At 44.1% G+C, this 25,660-nt stretch overlaps 1 protein-coding gene across 3 annotated transcripts in view; it reads left to right on the forward strand.

The window, feature by feature from the left end:
- ACIN1 (apoptotic chromatin condensation inducer 1) overlaps nucleotides 1–25,660 on the forward strand; it is a 34,537-nt gene that overhangs the window by 6,620 nt on the left and 2,257 nt on the right. The window contains exons 5-15 of one of the 3 annotated variants that reach the window (XM_044230336.1): nucleotides 6,888–6,976; nucleotides 8,249–9,520; nucleotides 10,966–11,081; nucleotides 18,478–18,619; nucleotides 22,086–22,128; nucleotides 22,998–23,131; nucleotides 23,229–23,381; nucleotides 23,885–24,026; nucleotides 24,573–24,718; nucleotides 25,090–25,197; nucleotides 25,337–25,444. In XM_044230336.1, the coding sequence (XP_044086271.1) occupies nucleotides 6,888–6,976; nucleotides 8,249–9,520; nucleotides 10,966–11,081; nucleotides 18,478–18,619; nucleotides 22,086–22,128; nucleotides 22,998–23,131; nucleotides 23,229–23,381; nucleotides 23,885–24,026; nucleotides 24,573–24,718; nucleotides 25,090–25,197; nucleotides 25,337–25,444 (2,453 nt within the window). The other 2 variants (XM_044230337.1, XM_044230338.1) reach the window with 2 other exon arrangements.

Consider the following 25,660-nt stretch of genomic DNA (forward strand, 5'->3'; position numbering starts at 1 on the left):
ATTTATTTATTTATTTGTCAGAGAGAGAGAGAGGGAGAATACAAGCAGGCAGAGCAGCAGGCAGAGGCAGGGAGAGAAGCAGGCTCCCCACTGAGCAAGGAGCCCGATGTGGGTCTCGATTCCAGAACCCTGGGATCATTACCTGAGCCGAAGGCAGTGGCTTAACCAACTGAGCACCCAGGCGTCCCTCTGCCATAAACTTTCTTACCTCTGATCTTGTCTAGAATATGAATCTCGTAGACGTGGTACAGAATTTGGTCAGGGTCTAAATGGAGTGGTAGTTGGGAGTTCTAGTGATGTTTAGTTGGATCAGTGGTAATGCCTGGAGTTTACCCAGAAAATTAGATTTTTTCAAGATGTGCAATGTTGGGGCACCTGGGTGGCTCAGTGGGTTAAGCCGCTGCCTTCAGCTCAGGTCATGATCACAGGGTCCTGGGATCGAGTTCCGCATCGGGCTCTCTGCTCAGCAGGGAGCCTGCTTCCCTCTCTCTCTCTCTCTGCCTGCCTCTCTGTCTACTTGTGATTTCTCTCTGTCAAATAAATAAATAAAATCTTTAAAAAAAAAAAAAAAGATGTGCAATGTTAGTCTGCCATAGGCCAGTAAACTCTTGGGATGCCCACTTATTTGGATGTTTTGAGGGTTTTCTCTTTAATAAGATTTTCATTAAAGGAAGGTTTTTAGTAACAGTTTGCTAATCAGTAATGGCATCTGAGGACTTTTTTTTTTTTTAAATATTAAACTTTTTAAGAATATGGCTTCCTGGGCCCTACTCCTGTTAATCTACTCAACTGGTGAATGACTAACAGAATAGTTTTTTAGTATTGTAATTAACCAGGATCTTTGGCTTATATTCCAGCAACCTCCTCTTTATGTGCTGTAGACAAAATCCCAGATAGGAAGAATTGATGTATAACATCCTTCCTGGCTCTCCTTCTTGACTTTCTCTCTACCACTTTCTTCAGATTTTTCTAACGTGTTGGGAGACAGTATCCATTCTCTAGTGAGAAGTTGTCTAGAATCACCTCTAGATCATGGTTGGGTGATCAAAATCTTTATTGCCACTAGTTAATTATTTCAAGAAGAGTCCAGTCTAGGAAAATTAGTAGAAAGAAAACGTTTTGGGGTGCCTCTGTGGCTCAGTGAATTAAAGCCTCTGCCGTCAGCTAGGTCATGCTCCCAGGGTCCTGGGATTGAGCCCCATGTTGGACTCTCTGCTCAGCAGGGAGTCTGCTTCCTCCTCTCTTTCTGTAGGCCTCTCTGCCTACTTGTGATCTCTCTCTGTCAGATAAATAAATAAAATCTTAAAAAAAAAGTTAAAAAATGGTTATCCGTATACAGATTCTTTAACAAAGGTATAGCTCCAGGGGATCTTAACCAGCCTTTTGCTTATAGGGCATAAAGTCCTCATTCCTTTTTCTCATATTAAATCTGCAAGCTGAGATTGTAGAGAAATGCTAGTTAAGTTACTCAGCTAACATGAGTCTGATGTAGGTTTGGTGTCATTGCCCGGTCTCCCTCCATTCTCTTAATTCCTGCTTCTTACTTATATCCAAGGATTTGTTTTCTAGAATGAAGACAGTATTTTCCTATATGGCCCTTATAAACATTCTTCACTTCTCTATTGTCTAGCAGCCTGAAGGCTTCTGGCTTTGGAATCTTGGAAATCTTACATTTACCCTTGCTTTTCAACTCCTGAAATACATTTCTTAACTTGCATTGGCTCCACCCTTTGCTAAAAGTGCTCAGTTTCTACATATCATATATTATTAACACTTGGTTTAAGACACTTAATGTGGCCATGTGCCGGTAATAGAAGATGTCACCTTTCCCAGAAGCTTGTCTGCATCAGTTCACTTCCTTACAGGGAGCTAGAATGTAATTCCTCATTTCTTCTTTATCTTGTTTCTCTTTATCTTGTTTTTCTTTATGTGCTGCTTACTGACTTCCTGTTTTATGTCTAAGGGTCCCCTCCAGTTGTCTTTTTTTCTTTCTTTCTTTTTTTTTTTCCAAAACAGTCATGACCAAAACTTTCTGAAGAGCCTACATCTCTTTGATGACTTATTACTTAAGTGCTTCCAGAGAAGCAGTCACCTAGACTCCTATCATTGCAGTTTTACAGCATCAAAACAACATTATGATCCAATAGAACAGCATTCAGCTTTCGATAGGTGGAGAAAGAGGCTGTTTACTTGTACATACCTAATTTTAAAATCACAACTCTAGAACTCTTTGACACATTTATCTCTGACCAACTTCATAAAACATGTCTTTTTCTTACCCCTTAAAATCACGTTTATACAGAGTGTATAAGTGCTTATGGAGAGCTTATTATTCACCACAAACATCTTTAGTATGGCTTTAAATATGTGCATATAACTCCTGTTTTTAAATTAATAAGAAAACAAAGAGAGGGGCGCCTGGGTGACTCAGTGGGTTAAAGTCTCTGCCTTCGGCTCAGGTCATGATCCCAGGGTCCTGGGATTGAGCCCTGCATCGGGCTCTCTGCTCAGCAGGGAGCCTGCTTCCTCGTCTCTCTCTGCCTGCCTCTCTGCTGAATTGTGCTCTCTGTCTGTCAAATAAATAAATAAAATCTTTAAAAAAAAAAAAAAAGAAAACAAAGAGAATGGTTCTTAGATAGAACTTGGCAGTGATAGGGATGCCTGAGTGGCTCAGTTGGTTGCCTTCTTAAGCCTTGGGCTCAGGTCATGATCCCAGGGTCCTGGGATGGAACCCCACATTGGGCTCCCTGCTCAGCAGGAAACCTACTTCTCCCTCTCCCTCCATGTGCTACTCCCCCTGCTTATGCACACTTGCTCACTATCTCTCTATCTTTCTCAAATAAATAAAATAAAATAAAAAGGAATTGCAGTGATAAAAGCCAGTAGTTGGGTTGGCTAGGCCTATGAATTTTAGCTGTTCATAGGATTTGAAGGGTGTATTTTTTCTCCAGAGGATAGGATTTTATCCTTTTTTTTTTTTTTAAAGATTTTATTTATTTATTTGACAGAGAGAGACCACAAGCAGGCAGAGAGGCAGGCAGAGAGATAGAGAAGGAAGCAGGCTCCCTGCTGAGCAGAGAGCCCGATGCGGGACTCGATCCCAGGACCCTGAGATCATGACCTGAGCCGAAGGCAGCGGCTTAACCCACTGAGCCACCCAAGCGCCCCGGATTTTATCCTTTTAAATAATATTTTCTTATTATAACAAATAGTATGTATTTATTAAAGAAAATTTGGAAAAACTAGAAGAAAAACCAAGTTTTTAAACAATTCATAGTCTCACAAACTAAAAAAAAAACCTCAGTTGAAACTTTGCTCTATAATCTTTCTCACCTTTCTTTGTCTTTGTAAAGCTTAAAATATCTGCAATATTCAGATATTTATTGTCCCTCTGACCTAGTTAACTTTTTTTTTTTTTTTTTTTTGAGAGAGAGAGAGAGATAGTATGCAAGGGGACAGGGAGGCGCGGATGGAGAGTGAGAGAAAGAATCTTAAGGAGGCTTCAAAAGGACTCAATCTCATGACCCTGAGATTATGATCTGAGCTGAAATCAAGAATTGACACTAACCAGCTGAGCCACCCAAGCGCCCCTTCTTTTTTTATTTTTATTTATGTTTTTAAATTCTTAAGTATCTGGATGAATTTCAGACGTTTTAAAAAAAATTTTATAAAAATAATGTTCAACATGGAGTTTGAACTCATAACCCTGAGATTAAGAATCTTATGTTCTACCAACTGAGGCAGCCGGGCACCCCTCAAGACATTATTTTTTTAGACGTTTTTAGGTTCATGGCATAATTGAGAGGAAGGTACAGAGATTTCCAGTATGCCTTCTACTCCCTCACATGCATAGTGTCTCCCATTAACAACATTCCTCCATCATTGTGGTACATGTCTTTTTCTTTTTCTTTCTTTCTTTTTTTTTTTTTAAAGATTTTATTTATTTGACAGACAGAGATCACAGGCAGGCAGAGAGAGAGGGGAGGGGAAGCAGGCTCCCTGCTGAGCAGAGAACCCAATGCAGGGCTCCATCCCAGGACCCTGGGATCATGACCTGAGCCAAAGGCAGAGGCTTTAACCCACTGAGCCACCAGGTGCCCCCATTGTGGTACATTTCTTAAAATTGAAGGACCTACATTGACAAGTCATGATCACCCGAGATCCATATTTTACCTTAGGGTTCACTTTTGAGTTGTACCTTTTATGGGTTTGGACAGATGTATATTACATATCCATCATTCCAGTATCATAGAGTATTTTCACCGTTGTAAGAATCCTCTCTGCTCTGCCTGTTCATCCTACCCCCTAGCCTCTACCTTATTTTTTCTTTTTTGTTAAACTATAAAAATTGGTTATTTTAAACTTGTAGAGGAGCTTTATCTAAAATTAATGGAAAACAGTTTTCTTTTCGGTTTTACTCATGTTGTAATTTAACCTATTCCAGGTTATTTAATTATTGGTTAATTTATTAATTAAATAGGGTGCCTGGGTGGCTCAGTGGGTTAAGCCGCTGCCTTCGGCTCAGGTCATGATCTCAGGGTCCTGGGATCGAGTCCCGCGTCGGGCTCTCTGCTCAGCAGGGGGCCTGCTTCCTCCTCTCTCTCTCTGCCTGCCTCTCTGCCTACTTGTGATCTCTCTCTGTCGAATAAATTTTAAAAAAAAATTATTAATTAAATAATCCAGGTTATTTAATTTAATTATTATTACAATCACCACATTATTAATTTCTTACAGATTATCCCTCAGTGTTTGCTAGAGAATCTGGCTTGTTACTGAATATCCTAACCATAGATCCTGTACAGACACCCATAATGCAAGTCTTTTTTCACTAACCCAGATATGAAATGGTATATATTCAGAGATCTTGTGAGTAAAGTGATCATGGAGTAAAGTTTTACAGAATATGTGCAGTCTTTTAGTTCATTTTCTGTTTCTTTTAATTACAGGAGCAAAGACTAATTCCTTTTAGATTGTTGGGATATAGAAACAAGACCTTGGGTTGGAACCATCTGATAATAGTATATATAATATATATGTATATATAATATAAGCCATCTAATAATAATATAATAATAATAAAAATAAAACACCATCTGTTTTAGTTGTACCAGTTTAGTCTAGGACATGGTTTCATGGTTTATTTAAGCCTTTTGTACTATATTAAAATTGAGCCCAATCTGAGTTATGTATCTGGAATATACTTATCTTAAAGCTGTTTTCTAAAGTGGCTCTCATCAATATCTGCATTGCTATTTTGTGTAATTTTGTTTTTTTTAAAGATTTTATTTATTTATTTATTTGACAGAGAGATCACAAGTAGGCAGAGAAGCAGGCAGAGAGAGGAGGGGAAGCGGGCTCCCCTCTGAGCAGAGAGCCTGATAGAGGCTGGGGCTCTATCCCAGGACCCTGAGATCATGACCTGAGCAGAAGGCAGAGGCTTTAACCCACTGAGCCACGCAGGCACCCCATATTTTGTGTAATATTTTAATACTGGTAGGAAGATTAGAAATCTTTCAGTTCATTTCTGCCCTTTTTTGGTCAAGACATTTAGACACAGCCTGGTTGTTGGTCCTTTTTTTGTATTTTGTTTTAAGAGTAAGAGCACTTGCAGGAGAGTGAGGAGGGGCAGACGGAGGAGAGAGAGAATGTCAAGCAGGCTCCGTGCTCAGTGCGGAGCCCAATGCAGGGCTCAGTCTTATGACCCTGAGATCATGACCTGATCCAAAATCAAGAGTTGGACATTTAACCAATTAAGCCACCCAGGTGTCCCAAGATTAAATTGTTTAAGTGATTTATGCACAGTTACCTTCATTCATGGAATGTGAATGAAATTTTTTTCCAGTTTTATATGGAGTTATTATTTGAAATGACCTAGATTGATGGTTTTCAAGCTTTCTTAAACTTGTTTTTTCTTTTTTTTAAAGATTTTATTTATTTATTTGATAGACAGAGATCACAAGTAGGCAGAGAAGCAGGCAGAGAGAGAGGAGGAAGCAGGCTCCCTGCTGAGCAGAGAGCCTGATGTGTTCTCCCAGAACCCTGGGATCATGACCTGAGCCGAAGGCAGAGGCTTTAACCCACTGAGCCACCCAGGTGCCCCTTATTTTTCCCTTCAAAAAGAAATCTCACTTTGAGCTTTTCATATAAAGACATAATTGAGAGGGCCCATTTCTGAAGTCCTGTCCAGTGGCTTGAAGTAATTTCTAGGAACTTTAGGACCTAAAAACAATTCATTTTATAAGTACTTTATTTCATAGGATTGTTGTTTCGCGAACTGTTAATCATCCTATTTTGTTCAAAACTAGTGGTTGCAATAGGCAATCCAGAAAAATGGTGACAAAACATTTTATAGAAATAAGTGCACTTTGTACATCCCTGCAAGACAGTTTGAAGCCCCTAGTAGTTATGAAGCCACCAATGATTATTTTCCAGTTGTTTGTAATATGTGAATTGGCTTTGAGATACTGAAAATATTCCAGATATGCACAGCAGGAATTATTAATAAGACCCTTAGAACTTAATTATTTTTTAAGATTTATTTCTTTATTTTTGGGAGCAAGCAAGTGAGTGCGCATATGTGAGGAGGGAGAGGGGCAGAGGGAGAGAAAAAATCGTGGAGCAGGCTCCCCACTGAGTGTGGAGCCCAACACAGGGTTTAGTCCCAGGACCCTGCGATCATGACCCAAGCCAAAGCCAAGAGTCAGACACTTAACCAACTGAGCCACATAGGCGCCGCCCCCCGCCTTAGAATTTCATATAGTCCCTCACGTAGTTTAATTAATACAGATATGTATTGTCGAGCTCATATGCTGTGATTGAATTTTAGAAAGCATCCTTGAATGAATGTTTATGCCATGAATCTGACTTGATTTTCTTTCATTTGATAGGAAAAAGCTCCTCTGTTTCTGAAGAGAAAGGTGAATCTGATGATGATAAACCAAGAAAAGGAGAAAGACGATCATCTAGGGTCAGACAGGTAACTCAAATACCTCTTAAAGCATCTGTCACTTCTTTAAGTACTGCTTTGGGTATCTCCTGCTCCTCTTCCTTGGACTTTTTCAAAGTTTGTGTCTCTTTAGATTTTTGTAGTACTCCTCTTTATCTCATTGTGGGTTTTTTCTTTGGGGAGTGTGCTTTTTGTTCATTTTTCTTTTTTTTTGTTTTTTTCCAAAAGTATTTGTTGGCATTTAATGAACCTTTTTCCAAATGGCTTCAAGCTACCAGGACACAGCACCTTCCAGCCCCCTTCATCTTCTCCTCAGCTCTTCTACTCAGAAATTTGGCCTTCACGATGACAGGCTGTTTGGGGACCTTTCTCTTTCTCAAAACTTCCTAGTAGCCTGAGTGCACCACATCAGGGATAGGAGCAGGTCTAGGCTTGTTTCTGGCAGCCTTTACCCGTGTCTTCTAACTGATGGAGGTCCGCCATTTGTCAAGGTTGACAGATGGGCAGAAGCTCTGGTTCCTCTTTAAGTGCTCATGCCTCATACCAACGTTTCCAGAGTAACTTGGGTGATATTTGTTGAAGTTGATCACGTGATGATATGTGTCCCCAGCATTACCCTGGCCTTCTCCGACTTCAGTGTTTGCTGATGTGGCTGTGGCCCCAGTGGCCCCCAAAGTGTCCAGGTCTTCTCAGTCTGGGTGGTATATGGGCAGCCCACACAAAAGAACTATTTTTTTGTTTTTCGATTAGGTCTACTCAGATTTCTAAGCAAATATATAAAAATCAAAACCAAATTATGAAAGTTCACAGGCTGGTCTGTGTTATTAAAGTACATTATTAGAAAAGATACAGTTAAAAAAAAAAAAAAGAAAAGATACAGTTATTCAATTAGAACTTTAAAGCCGTATGATACAGTGTTAAGTGGGCAGAACACAAAAGTGTATCTGTGGTATGATTATGAGTATGGAAAAGAAACGATGGGGAAAAATTAAATATACTAAAATGATAAAAATAATTACATTAAGCAACCCTTAACATTTTCTAGATGTTCAGTTTGTATTTATTTTAAAGCTTGAAACTAACAAATGAACTAGTAGCAGTTTCATTATTGCGTTTTGTTTGCACTCTGTTTTGATCCCCATAAGAGCTTGATAGGTCGTGCTTGTTACTGGCACACTTGTTTGTGTAGATGCAAGCCTGTTATCATTGAGTTTTTCCTTCCTATGGGTATCTCCTGAAAGACCCTTTCCCCTCTGATAGTGAGCAAAGATACTTGGATCCATTGTATATCTTTTCTTTTAGGCAAGAGCAGCTAAACTCTCTGAGTGTAGCCAGGTGGCTGAGGAGGAAGAAGATCAAGAAACACCTTCCAGAAATCTGAGGGTCAGAGCAGATAGAAATTTGAAAACAGAGGAGGAAGAAGAGGAGGAGGAGGAAGAGGAAGAAGAGGAGGAAGAGGAAGAGGAGGATGAAGGACAAAAATCTAGGGATGCACCAGTCCTGAAACAGTTTGAGGAAGCAGAAGAGGGGGAAGAGTTGCCCAGAGTAAAACCAGAGGAGATGATAGATGAGAGACCCCAAACCGTAAGATCCCAGGAACAGGAGGGGTTAGAGAGAGGAGGAAGAGTCACAAGGTCCCAGGAAGAAGCCAGAAGAAGTCATATGGCCAGACATCAGCAGGAGAAAGAAATGAAAACAGTTTTTCCTTTTGAGAAAGAAGAAAAGGAAATAAAATCTTCAAAAGGCTTGGAGGAAAAATCAAAGTCTCCTTCCCCCCCTCGACTGACTGAAGATCTAGAAAAGGCCCCTCTTGTGCTGCAACCAGAGCAAAATGCCAGTGAGGAGGAAACTCCCCCACCTTTACTTACCAAGGAAGCATCTTCTCCACCACCTACTACACAGCTCCAGAGTGAAGAAGAAATAGAGCCCATGGAAGGCCCAGCTCCCCCTGTCCTCACTCAGCTCTCTCCTCCTAATACAGATGCTGAGGTCAGGGAGCTGTTAATATCTCAGCATACTGTCCAGCTGGTGGGAGGGCTATCTCCTTTGTCAAGTCCTGCAGACACCAAAGCAGAAACTCAAGCAGAGCAAGTGCCAGAGGAGAGTGTCCTGCCTCTAGTTCAGAAAAGCACACTAGCTGAATGCTCAACCCAGAAGGGTCTTGAAACTGAGGCAGAAAAATCTGCTCAACCACTCCCTCTTAAAATCGAGGAATTAGCACCGGCCAAAGGGATCACCGAGGAATCTCTGAAACAGCTGTCTTTGGAACAGAAGGAAGGTAGAAGGGCTTCTCATACCCTTCTCCCAAGCCACAGATTGAAAGAGTCAGCTGACTCCTCCTCAAGCCGGTCCTCCTCTTCATCCTCCAGTTCTAGATCAAGATCTCGCTCTCCTGATAGCTCAGGCTCTCAGTCTCACTCATCTCCAAGATCCAAGCAGAGAGATGTATCTCGGGCACGTACTCACACCAACCCTCGTGGCAGATCCGAGATGGGCTCCCGATCAACATCAGAGTCCAGGTCACGTTCCCGTTCCCGTTCCCGTTCTCGTTCAGCTTCAAGCAACAGCAGAAAAGTAAGTGTGGGAGAATCCTGGATGCGTTGGTGTTTTATTTGTATTCCAGTGTTTTTCAACCCCAGGAGAACCTATTATGATTTCTGTCAGGAATGGGAAAAGCTTCCTTTACTCCCCAGGTCAGTGATTACTTTCCCATCTTTTCAGAATCTAATTTTTAATTCATCAATCCCTAAATAGAGTCCTTTTAAATTTTTTGAGTCCCTTTGATTCCAAAGCTGAATCCTTTATATGTCTTCACTAGACTATAAACTTGGAGATATGTACAGGCCTTTTTACATGTGTATCCTAGTATTCTAGCACATAGTTGGGACTTAAGTAATTTGCTGAATACTCTAGGAAGTCAAGGAGATCACGAACTCAAAGAGGAATAAACATAGGGAGGGAAGGGTCCAAAGTATTAAATTGAGTCAGCGGAAGTTGGAAAACTCAGTGATGTACTGAATATATACCATATAAAATAATTTGCCTTATGTGCTTCATTTCTTTAGTCTCTGAGCCCTGGAGTCTCCAGGGACAGCAGCACCAGCTACACTGAAACCAAAGATCCCTCTTCTGGTCAGGAGGTTGCAACTCCACCAGTGCCACAACTGCAGGTCCTTGAGCCAAAGGAGAGGACTTCCACCTCATCCTCTATCCGAGCGAGGCGTTTGAGCCAACCTGAGCCAGCTGAAAAGCATGTGACCCAGAGGTTACAGCCTGAGCGGGTAGGCTATTATGCCCCTCCCTAGAAGGAGATGGAGGATTAGGCATGATTTTCCCTTTTGTCTTAGCTATAAAACTGGAAGGTCAGTCTGGATAAGGTTCAGTAGAAATGTAGATGGTTGGGGATACCTGTATGATTCCACTGACCTCCGTTCCAACTCCCTAGTTCATGAAAGCTCTATATGAGGCTAGGCAGCAAGGTCCTCCTCTCCAGGGCTCCCAGGGATATAGGAATAGGTTAAATTACAACATGAGTAAAACCGAAAAGAAAACTGTTTTCCATTAATTTTAGATAAAGCTCCTCTACAAGTTTAAAATAACCAATTTTTATAGTTTAACAAAAAAGAAAAAATAAGGTAGAGGCTAGGGGGTAGGATGAACAGGCAGAGCAGAGAGGATTCTTACAACGGTGAAAATACTCTATGATACTGGAATGATGGATATGTAATATACATCTGTATATTAATTAAAAGAGGGCCATCTTTTTTTCTGCCCCAGAGGAAGGCTTTTCTTAGTTCTCTCAAAGAAGAAGTCTAATAAAATGATTGCTGGCATAGAAATTCCTTAAGCAGCATTCCATTCCACTTTCTAAACAAAAATAACAAAGATCTATAGGGCTACGTGTGGAGCTGCCACTATGGAAGTCCTGCTTTGCCTTTTACCAGCTCCAGCTTAAAAAAAAGGAACCAAGCAGATTTAAGTTTGTTGCTATGGGTGTTTTGCTATGTTTGTTCTGACAGGGGAGCCCAAAGAAGTGTGAAGCTGAAGAGGCAGAGCCACCAGCTGCCACACAGCCCCAAACCTCAGAGACCCAGACTGCTCACCTACCAGAATCAGAAAGGATTCATCACATTGTGTAAGTAATCTCTCTCAGCTGGGGTATAACAGGGAACTGGCAGTGTGGAGTAGTTCTTTGCTCCCTGGGGTTCTTTGACTAAGCAGTCCTAGTTTCCTTTTAAAACGTAAAGGCAGAGCTTTATCTGGACAAAGGCTAGGCTTCAGTTACATGGAGAGCCACCACCGACTTTCTTAAGATACTCTGAAAAGTGGTGGTTAGAGAGCTTATCTGGGATCATCTGACCAAAATAGTTCCTTTAAGGAGCAGATAGCGGAGGCTTTGGTTTCCAAACTCAGGGCGGTATAAGGGAGTTGACTCAGGGCCTTTTAACTCAGTGTTTAACTCATATTTACCAGCTACATCTGAGCCTGGGAACACACTTTAATAAAGGATGTCAAGAGTCTACCAAGAAAGGCACAGAGAGGTGTTTTGAGTTTCTGTTGTTTTCCTTAGTTGCTAGCCATCTTTTTATTAAGCATAGTCTATCTTAGTTCTTATGGATACAGTACAGCAAAATATGAAGCATCTGTCAACCAGAAGTTTGTTTCTGGGACCTTTGGATTGATTTTTACCATTTACATAGTTAATGTGAGTTTTTATTCCTTATATGTAGCTCTAGGAAAGTACAAGTAAGAATAGCTATATCAGTCATTATTCTGAGCTAGGTACTATACATACGTTAAGAAGCTATTGAACCCAAATTCCTGGCTTTAGAGTCCCAAGGGAAGTGAAAAGCAAAACATTGTGGAAATAAGATTGCTTAGCTTTTAGACATCAAGAATCCTGTGCTTCTTTAGTGAACATCCAGTTTAGACAGTTGGCTGCCTAAAGTTGTTCTCTGTTGGTTTTATGTCTTTTTAACACTAATACTACCAGTATGCTTTTTCCCTTTATGTAAAAGTCTAACAATTTACACTCTTCTGAGCGTTTCAGACTGATTTTGGAGGGTGGTGGGCAGGTGACATGATTTATTATCTCATTTCCTGATGACGTTAATACTAGTTCTGTACTCCTTACTATCTGTATAGCTTTTTGCCTTGGGATACACCTTCGCTACTGTCTATTCTAATAGTCTTGCCTCTGCTGCCATCTTGTGGCCATTACTTTTTTCGTTTGAAAGTCAAAAGTTCACTCTACTTCCTTTGAAAAGTTTTGTTTTTCCCTTTTGGGGAGGGTACATTATCCTTTGGAGAGGGTTTTTCTTCTAGGACCATAAAGTGAAAACCCCGCGGATTCTGGAAGGTATTCAGGATTCCCCAGCTACACCATCGATGAGGAAATGGGGTGACACCTTCCCTTCCATATCGATCAACCAGAGATACCTGCCCTTCCTTACCCCATCCCAACGGGCTGCAGCATGTCCTTTGTATAACGGCAGTTTCGAAGTAGGTGTTGACAACCTACTAGTAATTGGGCCTGAGGAACTGCCTTCTTTACACTTTGAGAAGCAAGTAATTTTCTAAGAAGGTTTTTGCTTGCCCTGAAATTGGGTGTATGAGATCCTGGCAACAAAATAGCACTTGATGCTGTTTTGAAGCATCTTTATTTCTGGACTTTAGCATGCAAGTCCAAGGCACTTGAAACTCGGAGTCCTGTACAGAGTTTTTCTCCCCACGTAAAGGTGCCTTTGATTTTCCACTTTATGACAGGTAATCTAGTCACATTAATTCCAACAAGGTGATAGGCAAGTGGCACCCTGGGGAAATACTGAGACTGTCCATTGTTGCCTAGGCAAGCTTCAGTGAAGCAGCCTATAGGTGAGAAATGCAATCTGAGTTCGGGAGTAGCTCACACACATCCCCTTTATCTACTTTCCCTCTGCCTGTCTCCCAGATGGTCTATTCAGCAGCCTAATAAAAAGACATGCCCAAGGGCCTAAACTCATAGGCTATTCTGGCACTGGATTTGGTAAATGACTCTTGGAGAGTTTTACCTCCATTTCTGGAAGCCATACTGCATCTGATTCACATCTGATTCACACCAGTCGTCCTAGTCTTTCACTCCTCTAGAGTCCTAGTTTTCAGTCTGGTGACCTCTGGAGCCTCTGGCCAATTTTAAAAGTGGGATCAACAGTGCTAAATGGAAAAGACTATTTGTGGCTTCACCTTGGTTTTCCTATCTGTCTCAACAAGAGACGGAGCTGGGGCCTGTTGATTCAGTAAAATGTTAAAAAAAAAAAAAAAGACTTCAAGGACCTGTCAGCACCTGGAAGAGCTTGCCTAACATTTTCTGTGCTTTGTTAAATCCATTCTGATTCTGATTGTGCCCTGAGGAATTGTTAATTTATGAGGTAAGGTATCTTGTCATTGCTTGGAACAGGAATTTGTGGCCCTCAGTCCTATTTCAGTTGAGCCATGTTCCAAAATCCAGTCTTCTGCCTGCTATGGATATAACAAAAGTGTCTTCATACAGCAGAATATGATGCTACTCTGTTTTTACATTAAAAAAAATAATAGGGGAGAAAAAATAACTTAACACGTGAGCAACTGTATTATCCAGCAGTAGTTGATTCAAACCTGAATTTTTCTTAATACAGCCTTCTGAGTACACAACTCTTGCAGGCAATAGCGGCTTTTGGCTTTTGGCTTATTATGTTTATTTGTCCTTTTGCCTAAGTACAAGGAAGAAAATAGTCCTTTAAACCAGTATGACAATGTAAGGGTCACTCCAGGGAACCCACAGTACCAGTATGCCAGTAATGCATAATTTTTAAAAGTAGAATTTATTGGTGATCATCAGTGGTATTTGCTTACTGAGAAATTGGAATCTAAGGACATACCCCCCAAATCATATCATCCTTGGTTATCTTGAAACTCGTATGCCCCTGCGGTATTCTATATTTAAGACTCACTGCCTGAGAATAGTCACATCCCACTATTTCATATCAGGTCCTCAGCTCCTCATGAATTTTCTGCAGTAACTAAAATTCAAACATACATGCCTGTAGAAATTTCCTTTTCTGTTTTTCTGAATCTTAGATATGAACTATAATGTGATGTTGTTAATATCCAAATAGTTCTGTCCTTTTCTTCTGGGCTGCAGATGCTTTTTGTGCTGTTCAATTATGGATAGAGATCGCCTGTCCCTAAGCCCCCATGCAGTTTCACAGATTTTTCAAAGATACCAGAAATATTTGTGCAAGAACTTAAATGTGGGAAGGGAGATGTCTAGATGCCTTCTGTTTAAAAAGGCCTACAAAGAAAAGCTGCATGGACCTCTGACAAGTAGCTACAAGGCTTTGGGACTGGTCCTGCAAGCCAGTAGGTTTGAGTCTCTTTTGGGGGCAGTTTCAAGGATTCCCCTTTTTCTTACGAAAATAAAGTCTTTGGAATCCTGGATCCCACAGAATTGTTTCTGGGGAAATAGATGACACAAACTCACTGAGTCTAAAGAAGGCCAAGGATAATGTCGTAAAATTCTTATTCTTGAAAAAACGAGAAAGAATTTCCAATGAAAGAAAAAATTTTCCTCCAGGGAAGCTACTTCTGGAGAGGCATATTGGCAGCTGAAACTATTTTAAGACAGTTGATGGATAGAGAACGTTTATTTGAGGATGTTGGAAGGTAACATTCTTTGTGAGCTAACATTCCTTGTGGGAATTCCATCTAAAGTGATGTTTAAGAAGAAAACTTTGGGGTGCTTTGTGGCTCTGTTGAGAGCATGCAACGCTTGATGTTGGGGTCATGAGTGCAAACCCCACATTGGGTGTAGAGCTTACTTTAAGAAGAAGAAAACTTAGCAGGCAGTCATTAAAGTGTCCACTTGGTACACACAATGACAGCCTAGTTCAGAAATATTTACTGACCATTTCTTTGTGTTAGGCCCTGGGCTAGGGTTGAGAAATGTAGTCCCTGACCCTGAGGAGTCCTACAAAGGTGGAGGTGTGGGGCAAGTTCACAGCGGTTATTATAGAGTGATGAGGTCCTTGCTGAAAACCTGTCAGACCAACTACTGAGTGCCTTCACATCAGAGAAAGTGCAGTCTACTCTTTGAGAAAACCAGAAAAAGCTCCATAGGTGGTATCAAATGAGATAAATGGCATATTAAATGTACATGTTTTTAATGCATATCCTTACCTTGACTTGGAATGTTGTCCAAGCCAGACTTCTGAGGGCAAAGCCTTAACATACTGTTCCATGAGATAGGTATTTTGTGATCCCCACTTTACAGGATCAGAGACTAGCCCAGTGTCACAGAACTTGTGTGGGAACAGGGTCAGGCCGTGATTGGGCCCTAGCCAGTTTGACTGCAGAGCTCTCAGTCTTAATGAGCAGACAGGGATGACTAAGTGAAAGGGAACTTTTAGAGAAATGTGTAAACATGACCACTTTAGCATGTAGTCAGCATGTACAAGATTCTAAGCAGTGGGGAGGAAAATTTATTCCTGGCTGAAAGCTCTGATATGAGATAATAAATACCAAGCTTTTGATTAAATACCTTACTGTTAAACCTCTGCTGCCGCTAGGATGCAAAAGGAGCATCTTTGTAGTCAAAAAAGGAGTCTTTGAGCATCTACTGAGTGTGTGTTGTTTTTTTTCTTTGAGTGGTTAGAGTCAGCTTATTTCACATTTAGTCTGGTGAAGATGCCCATGATTAATAATTTCCATTTAGTTCCCAAACACTTCAGGCCCAGAAGACAGCCCTCTACCCGCCCCCCACCCCCAACCGCCCATGTAACCGCTCTCTCCGGCTTCCTATCTACTTCGGAGCCGCCACCTTGGAGCCCTTGCTCCAAGAAGTGGCCTTCATGCTTCAGCTACCCAAGGTCCCCTTGCCCTGTTTATCCTTTTCCTTTCTGGCTCCAGTGGACCCTAGGGCAGGGTGACCTGATTAAAGACTCTGTGAAACAAAGTTGTCTGTCATCTCTTCAGAGACATCTCTCCCCCTCTCTACTGGTAATTCAAAAAGGAGCTCTCTTCTATCCTCTCCTCCCGCCATCCCTGGAGAAAAGACAGGTTGGAGTAATAACACGTGGTCATTGCTTGGGGTGAGCAGCCAGCTAGCTCCTCCAGTGATTGGATAGAGCTAGTTCTCATCCCACCTCCCTGCATGAACAGCTGACTGGCTTCTAGGATGGAGGGAGGTGGGCACATGAAAAATTGCTCATGACCCTCCATTCTGTGTCTTTTTAAACTTTGGCTTTGTTATCTTCCTTCGTTAGTCATTTTTCATTCCCAAACTCGGCTGTTTCCCCTTTCTTCTTTTCTCTGGAATCTTCCAAGCAAGCAGCTGTAACTTTGTATGTCCTCTCCACCCAGCCCCCCTCCCACACCCCCTGGGAAGACAAGGAGAGTGCACCCTTTCCCTGTGGGGTTAGGCCTCGGTAGCTGTTGTAACCTGAGAAAAGAAGGAAAAAGGCCAGGCCTATTGAGCCAGCAGTGAGCTCCCTGTGGCCTGCCAGAGGATAAGAACCTTGCTCACTCAGCGCCCTCCCTCTTCTCTTTCCCCTCCCCTGCTGCAGCAGGGCCCTCCCCCATCCGCACACACGGGCTGCTGGGTAAGTGGCAAGATGGCTCCCCTGCATGTCTCCGGCTGATCGCCGCCGCTCCGCCAATACAATAGAGCCAGCCACTACCAGCAGCCTGGCCCTCTTCCTCCTCCTTCTCCAGAGAGACCAATCCAGCTGAACTCGGGGTTTGCCGTGAGGACTTAACGCTTATCTCTTAAAAGCCAGATCTATTTTAGCCTCCCCTCACCACCACCACCTCCCCTTCCATTTACCATTTTTTGGATCCCCAGTTGCTGCATCTCGATTTTCTCTCTCTGGATCGGGTGGCTGGGGAGGAGGTGGTGGGCTCTTGGGACAAGGAAGGTGTTGTGGGTTTTTTTTTTTAATTTTTAGGATTTTTTTTGTTTGGTTTTTGTTATTTCTTCCATTCCAGAAAGGGATAAACAGCACTTCCAGGGGGAGAAAAAAATCATGTTATCAGAAAGCAAAGAAGGGTGAGAGCTTCACATTTCCATGTATCCCTTTTCCCCACCGCTCTAGCCTACCTCATCCTCCTCCTCTTCCCCATGGCTTTCATTCCGTCTTTTCGTTTTGGTTTGTTTTCAGTCATTCTGCTTTCCCCCTTTGTCCTTCCTGCCTGGTTTCTAATTGGCCCAACTTGCCCTCTCCGTATGGGAAATAGGTATTTTTTGTATAAGTCTTTTCTTTAGATTTAGGCAGTTGAATCGCGTGTTTCTGTGGGTGCCGGATAGCTGGGGGCACAGTTCCGATTTTCCCCTCCCCCTTCCCGTGCATCCCTCCCTGCCTGCTCTGGGGAGGCTGTTCTGACCTCTGAGTGTCAGTCAGCCTATGGGGAATGCTGAATTTTCTGGTGGTGGTTCTCAGCGTGGGGATGCTTCATTTCCCCTCTCCTGGGTCTTGGGCCCCTGATCATCTTAATTTGATTGTTTTTTTTTCCCCCTTAATGTTTGGGTGGTAGTGGGAGTGAGATTAGAGATAGAAGTTACTATGGATGAAGACAGAAAAAGGAGATGGGAAGATAGTTTATCCTAAGTGAATCTCTGGGATTCATTCCCTGAAGTGGGAGCTAACTTGTGTGATTCAGAGTGGGGGTGGGGGGATTCAGTATTTGTAGTGGGGAGGGGATCCAGGGTGTGGGGGAGGGTGTGTCCTGACTGGGAGGCCTGCTCTCTTTATCTCTTGGAAGTTGGAATGAGGGAGTGGGAGAAACTGGGCGAAAGCTGAATGTAAGAACAATTCCTACACCTCTGAGAAGGTAAAAGTGGCCTGATTCTTCTCTGAGCTTTCAAACTCCAGCATTTGTCATTTTTCCTTTTGGATGAGAGTGTCCTTACTGAAGTTTGAACCCTCACCAGCCCTGCTTTCCCTGCAACCACAACCCTCCCCCCGCCCCCCGCCAATTTCTCCATTCCTGTTTCCAGATTCTGTGGGTCGGTAGGCCTTATTAAGCAGTTGATTGTAAACACAAGCGTGGGATCACTTGCCACAGCCATTCTTTCTTGTCTTAAGCAATCAGGCTTCCCTTAATTTCTCATGCAATTTTGTTAAAAGATGCCTGTGGCCAGGGGATAGGGAGGGTATAGGGTTGTGGGCAAATCAGTCACGTTTGAGGGACTGTTCAGAGGGCAGTTTTCTTTACTTGTAAGAGTACTCTGTTGAATTGCCTAAAAACAGTTGGTAGTCCTGACCCCACATGTCACAGCTTTATCCCATCTGAGCAGTGGGTGGATGTGGTTGCTACGATCTGTGCTCTTCTCCCAAGGAAAACAGTTTTCCAGTTTTCCTGTGGAGGCAAGGTATCTAGTCTCATCTGAAAAGTAGCTCTCCCCACCCCACCCAAGTGATGAGGCATGGGGGTTTCCTGACCCCAAACCTAACATCTTGCTCTCTCTTCCCCTTGGTTCTTCCCTGCCCTTCCCTCCCTACCTCTCCCCATACTGTCAGTGAGGAGAAGGAGGAAGTGACCATGGACACAAGTGAAAACAGACCTGAAAATGAGGTTCCAGAACCCCCCGTGCCTATTGCAGACCAAGTCAGCAATGATGACCGCCCAGAGGGCAGTGCTGAAGATGAGGAGAAGAAAGAGGTAAATTTCCAAGCCACCTGTTGGGGTGGGTGGACAGGAGCGGGCCGAGGAGAAAGAGTTAGACCACTTTGGTAATCACTCTTACACAGTGGGATAGCTTAAAGGAGGGGGTAGGCAGATTTGGATCAGGATAGGGCCAAGGGAGAATTCGCTGGTTTAGCAAGGGAGACCCCTTGTGATGGGGACAGGGTTCATTCATTCCTCTTTTTTTGTTGGGGAAGTGCAGTCCAGACTGTTGGAAGTTTGTAACTAAAGGACAAGTCAGTTAATGGCCCTTTATCCAACACCCAGGCCCAGTTTTCCTGCTATCCTCTCAGGCTTCTCCCTGTGGTAACTGTTAGCTTTCCCTCCTTTTTAAAAGCCTGTGGGGGCTCACCGCCATCTAGTGGGCTTTGGTGGTTCTCAGCTGATGAACTGTGCTGAGGAATTTTTGTTCCTCCTCTGCCCTCTAGTGGTCATATCGGAGAGCTATAGCTACTTAAGAAGCCCGCACTTGGTGTGATCCCAAAGGCCCCTTCTCCATATATCTCTGACTCCTCTGCTTCCTTTTTTAGCATATATGTTATCTTGTATCCTGCACCCAATTCATGGGGACTCCCCCCATCAGAGCCAGCGAAGTCTTCTTGGCTCTTAAAGTAATAGATAAAGAATTAGCTGGGTTTGGGAGCGGGGTAACAGGATGGGAGGGACTGTCGTGTGTGTAGCCTTTCTTTGGTGTGTGTTGCGGGGGTGGGGGCCGGTGAAAGTGATTTGATGTGCAGAATATTATTTATTACAAGGTCCTTCTTCCCCGTAAAACTTTGTCCAAGTACCTCATGTACGGTAATCCGCCCGTAAAATATAACCCTGCCCAACTGGCCAATCGCTGATGCCGCCTCTTCCTCTGGACCCACCCGCTGCTACTGAGCTGCCCAATCAGAGCCGAGTCTGCTATCCAGGTGTCTTGGCCAGAGGGGGGCATGTATATGGGATCCTGTGATGGGCCCCCTTTTGCCTCCCTGCCTTGCTTACATCAGGGGGCCAAGAAGAGCACTGTTCTGGAGAGACTTGTATTGAGAAAGCAAAAAGCATTTGGAAAGGGGTGGACTTGCATCATCTCCCTATTTGGGACACCCCAAGAAGAGCTTGTGTCAGTGCTGGGGCGCCTGTCCACATGCCCTTACCCTTTTGAGGACTGTGGGTTGCCTTGTTTGCTACAGACTGTTGGGATTCCCATCTAGGGCACCAAGATCTCCTAAAGAGTCAATGTCTGTGATCACAGTGCCATGCTGTAAAATACCGAGTGGAGGCTCTCGGCTTAAGCTGTGACGACTAGGAGCCCTGCAGAGAAGTCTAGGGTTTGAGCCCAGGGATTTAATGCTGATGACAGCCAGCCATGTATCACCACTTGCTCATCAGATGGACTTTCCTTTGGTCCCTGTTGTCCATGGTGAAGGGCAGCATGTTGGTTGCTCCAACTTCTCCTCCATCCCTGGAGGCAGGGGCTCATCCATCCACCTGACTGGAAGCACTGTCTCAGCTGGAGTCCCTGAGGAGATGCCACACACAACTCTCAGAAGAAAAGTATTCTGACCTTGCTGCTGAATGTGTGCCAGGTCCTGGGGCTCTCCACCTACTGCCCCCAGGCTGCCTTCATCAGAGGCTCCATGATCCCACTCGGTGAGAGGACCCCTTCCCCATTTACAGGCAGAGGAGAAAGGGACTCTGGAGTCATCACCTGGATTCCAAGTATTGGGTGGTGGTATTGCTGGATCTTGCCACTGGTGGACATAGGGTCCTGCCTGCCTCTCACGATAAAAGGCCAGGACCATTCCTGCTGCTCACAGGCCATCTCATCAGGGACTGCAAGATGATGCCCCTACAGGGCTAGGACTGATGTCTCTGCCCCTTTTCCCCCTGTACCCCTCGCTGAGCCTGGTCACCGCCAGTGAACTGTCTTGACATCATGGAAACTGGGCAGCGTCCCCCCACACGTTTTCCTCCCGCCCCCCCTGCGCCCCTGGGAGGACTCTGGCAGTGCCGTGCTGACCACCACGCCGTGCGCCCACCTTTTTTGCCAACCCAACCCCCCACCAATTGCACAGCGCCTAGCAGGGAGGGCTCATTCTGATTGGACCGGCGGTTGACTAGATACAGTACACAGTGAGGTGCGATTGGCTGAACTGAAGATCCCAGGTGTGAGATGGTACCTGGAACATTTGTCATATTCCTAGTTATTTCCTTCTTTATTTTCTTCTTTTTATTTTTATTTAATCTTTTATTTTGATTATTTTCTCTTTATTTTTCTGATTCCTTTATTGGATTTATTTATTTGGTTCATGTTTTTCCTGTTTTAATTAAGACCTTTTTTTTTTCCTTCTTTCTTTACTTTTTTTTCTTTTCTTTTTTTTTTTCTTTCCTTTTTTTTTTTTCCTCACTAACTTACCCATCGAGAGCGGCCCGGCTAGGGGTCAGGTTGGCCCTTAACGGAGACCAAGGAGACTTGGTTAGACGACACAAACGGGGCTGGGGGGTGGATGGGGAAAGGGGATTTCATCAAGAGGGTCCTGCCCTACCCTTTAGAAGGGTGGTAGGTCTTAGTTTTTCCAGAAATAAGCACTGAAATCTGAAAAATACTCTAATCCCCTTTTCTCCCTCTCTCTCTTTTTGCTCTATCCAGAGTCTTTCTCCCACTGAGTGTTGGGGGCAAAAACTTGCTCAAAGGCAGGTTTGGGAGTTTCTGATCCTTGGCAGAGCCCCTAAGGCTTAAGCCTTGGTTGGAGAGGAAACAGTAAGGCTCTGGTAGAGCTCTTTATAGTGGGTTGAAAAGCCAAGAGGCACCTTTAGAGTTTTTCTCCTGGCACTTGGCTCAGGAGCATCCTCTTTGATGGGTCTAGTGCTGCTCTGCCCTGTAGGGGTATGGACAGCCTTAACAGTTTGCTGTCCCAGTAAATCAGAGCCACAGTCCTTGGATGTCAGGCTGGGCATTGAGAAGAGGAGGCTTACCTTGTTGTAGTGATAATTCCAAAGTTGGTTTTCCTTGCTTCCTCATGTTTTCTGAGAGTTTGCAAGAAGACCTAGGAGGACTAGATGACCCAATTCTGGGCGTATCTTGTTGGGTTTGGCGTCCTCTTGACCCATAGAGACAGTGGAAGAGGACAAGACCTATGCCTTTAAAGGGCTGGGAGGCTCCTGAATTCCTCTTCCAGCTTATTTCTGGTTAAGCTAATACACAGGTGTGGTATGGACTAGATGACTTTCCCCTGCTGTGATGTTTGATTTTATTTTTTTCTCTAACTTGCATTGATTCTGCTTCGTTTTTGCCGTTTGCCGCTTCTGTTTTGGTCTCTGTCTGTCTCTGTGTCTCTCTCTCTCTGTGTCTTTGGAGCCTGTGCTAAGACTGCCCCATCTAACCTCCTTCCCCCCTCTCTGTGGGGTGTGTCTCTTTCTCTTTTTTTTTTTTTTCCCCCTTTTCTTCTCTATACAGAGCTCGCTGCCCAAATCATTCAAGAGGAAGATCTCCGTTGTCTGTAAGTCTAGCCCCAAATCCCTGATAAAGGTCAGGAGTACCATAAAAATCAGTTCATAGAGAAATAGGTTTCCACTCACTCTCAGTGGCATTCTTGGGTCACCCCTTCCCACCCCACTTCCTCCATCCAACGAATCTACATCATCTTGGCATATGTAGGGTTCTATTTTGAAATTCAAAACTTCAGATAATCCCTGTCATTTTCCCCAGGTCACATTTCTTAACTAATGACAGTATAAGGTGTCTCATAGTTTCCTATCTAGCCCTACGTGCATTTTCTCTTTCAGATACCTGAACCCTCAGAACCAGCAGTGGGTTTGAGGGACTCCTCTATAATGTTCATCAGTTTATCCTTTATTCTGAGGAAAGGAGAGTGCTCACACCTCAAACAGTAACATTTTTAACATTTTCCCAATGAGGAACTCTAAATCGAATAAGTGTGATAGATCTTTATAACTTAATGTGAAGTCATAGTGTGAAAATGAACCTAAAGCATGATCAGATCACATCACAGTCTTAAACTTTACTTAGACATCATTATTACATAGTCTTGTTTTTCTGCATTCCCTGTCCTTCTCAGTCTGTCTTCCCCATGACTTTAGTTATTTCTGCCACTAAAAGTTTAAACTCACCACCCTAGTTAACCATCCCTCTTTGCCTTCAGAGATAGAGTAGTTTTTATTGGTCAGAAAGTGGCTCTAGGCCTTTTATTGTTCGCTCTGAAGCATGGTTTCCCCAATCCCCAAATACAGTTTCCTTAAGTAACCTTTTACTGAAATTCCAGTCGAAGGCTATATTTAGGTGTTAATGGTGTGAACCAGCAGAGGACCTAAGACCATCTAACTGTTCGGTCCTATTTCTTGGGGACAGCAGCTACCAAGGGGGTGCCAGCTGGAAACAGTGACACAGAGGGGGGCCAGCCTGGTCGGAAGCGGCGTTGGGGAGCCAGCACAGCCACCACACAGAAGAAACCCTCCATCAGTATCACCACTGAGTCACTCAAGGTGAGGTGGGAGGACCCAGGGAGGGGAGGATGAGACACATTGAGGTGGGAGTAGACACGGGCCCAGTGTAACGGGGTGGGGGGTATCTGTGTCCCAGAGCCTCATCCCCGACATCAAACCCCTGGCGGGGCAGGAGGCTATTGTGGATCTTCATGCTGATGACTCCCGAATCTCTGAGGATGAGACAGAGCGTAATGGTGATGATGGAACCCATGACAAGGGGCTGAAGATCTGCCGGACTGTCACCCAGGTAAGGCTCTTGTACCCAGTGTCAGGGGAGCAGGCAGTGGACTGAGTAGGCAGCCAGGCTAGAGTCCTGGAAGGGAGATCTGCCATCTGTGCAGAGGGTTGGGCTAATTGCGATTTTAGGGGTCAGCAGATTACCACATCCTATCTCTTGTCCATAATAAAGAAAATTTTATTAGAACAGAGCTACACCATCTCATTTCCTCTTATCTCTGGCTGCTTAAGTGCTGTAACGTTCTCCTTGAAGAGTTGCAAAAGAGTGTATGACTCACAAGGCCTAAAAATATTTCTCATCTTGACCTATACAGAAAAAATTTGCCCACTCCTGCCTTCGTTTTCCTCATGGCAGAGCTGAGGCATTCATAATCCCCCGATCCAGTGGAGGAGAATGAAATCTTTCCCCTAGTGGAAGGAACATGCTAGGTTGACTGTCCCACCCTCTCAGGAAACCAGAGGCGGAGAAGAATGGGCCAGTTTGATGTTCCTCCATTATCTAATACCTTACAGGTAGTTCCTGCAGAGGGCCAGGAGAATGGGCAAAGGGAAGAAGAGGAAGAAGAGAAGGAGCCTGAAGCAGAACCCCCTATACCTCCCCAGGTTTCAGTAGAGGTGGCCTTGCCCCCACCTGTGGAGCATGAAGTAAAGAAAGGTGGGTGAGGCCTGCAGCTCTCTGAATCCCCCGTGCACTTTATTTGGACCTCTCTTAAAGCCTTTAATGTTTCCTCCTTTTTATTTTGGTGTTTTGCATCTCTGTTTTACCTTCCTCTCCTAGTTAGTAAGCTGCTTGAGAGCTATGTTTGAATCTTTGAATCTCCATAATGAGGAGCTTTGCCTAGATCGTACCTTTTTTTTTTTTTTTTTTTTAAGATTTTATTTATTTGACAGAGATAGGAGATAGGAGAGCACAAGTTGGCAGAGTGGCAGGGAGAGGGAGAAGCAGGCTTCCTGCCAAGCAGGGAGCCTCGAAACAGACTCGATGCCAGGACCCTGGGTCCATGACCTGAGCTGAAGGCAGACACTTAACTGACTGAGCCAGCCAGGCGCCCTGCCTAGACAGTACCTGGCACATTGTAGGCACTCAGCACAGTTGGGTGGAAGAGTGACTGCTTGGTAGGGAGTAAGAGAAAGGCATAGCGGAGGTAAGAGAGCTAGTGTTGCTCCCTGCTGAAATCTGTTCCTTTGCTCTTTTTGATAGTGACTTTAGGAGATACTTTAACTCGACGTTCCATTAGCCAACAAAAGTCTGGAGTTTCCATTACAATTGATGACCCAGTCCGAACTGCTCAGGTGCCCTCCCCACCCCGGGGCAAGATCAGTAACATCGTCCACATCTCCAATTTGGTGAGTCGAAGTCATTTCCCACAGCACAGCCTTGTTCGGTGGTTAAAAGTTTGAGCTTTGCATTCCTGTTACTTCCACTTCTAGATCTGCCAGTTACTCACTTATTGAGTGACTTAATCTTTCACAGCCAGTCTCCTCCTCTGAAAAATGGGGACAAAGTATGAGCCTATAGGGCTGTCTGGAGGATTTACAGAGGGCTTGGCACATAGTGTCTCCCTTAGTGTTACTGCTCTTCGCTCCTCTCACACTCCCCCCTCTGCACCCACACTCTGAAGTTGTACTCCTGTGCCAGATACTTGGGGAGGCTGAAGACTAGTTACAGGAGTGTTCTTGCCTTCTTCAAGACCTGGAAACTCCATTTTCCTTGGCAGGTGCGTCCCTTCACTTTAGGCCAACTAAAGGAATTGTTGGGCCGGACGGGAACTCTAGTGGAAGAGGCCTTCTGGATTGACAAGATCAAATCTCACTGCTTTGTAACGGTGAGGAGAGGAAGCTGATTTTCTAGGTTGTGGCGCATATATCCTTTTGTAACCAATGTGGGCAGGTTCAAGGGTGTTGTGGCAAGTGGGAGGGATTGAGGCCTGTTGTGACCCTCTGCCTTCTCCCTTCCTCCACCAGTATTCAACAGTAGAGGAAGCAGTTGCCACTCGCACAGCTCTACATGGGGTCAAATGGCCCCAGTCCAATCCCAAATTCCTTTGTGCAGACTACGCCGAGCAAGATGAGGTAAGAAACCTAGGGAAAGGAAGGAGGAGAGGGGCAGGGAAGGCCATTATCTGCTAGAATCCAGCTGAGATCCTGGCCAAACCTGCAGTCACTGAGATTCCTTCTCCCTCTTCTCCCTACCCCTTGGTTCCTTTCGTTGGACCGAGGGCCTCCAAAATCTGTCTGCCCTGATACCTGGGCTCCTTCAGTGGGAGTGTTATCCTCTCCATCCTGACT

The sequence above is a fragment of the Neovison vison genome, chromosome 13 (assembly GCF_020171115.1).
Source record: "Neovison vison isolate M4711 chromosome 13, ASM_NN_V1, whole genome shotgun sequence".
Taxonomy (NCBI): domain Eukaryota; kingdom Metazoa; phylum Chordata; class Mammalia; order Carnivora; family Mustelidae; genus Neogale; species Neogale vison.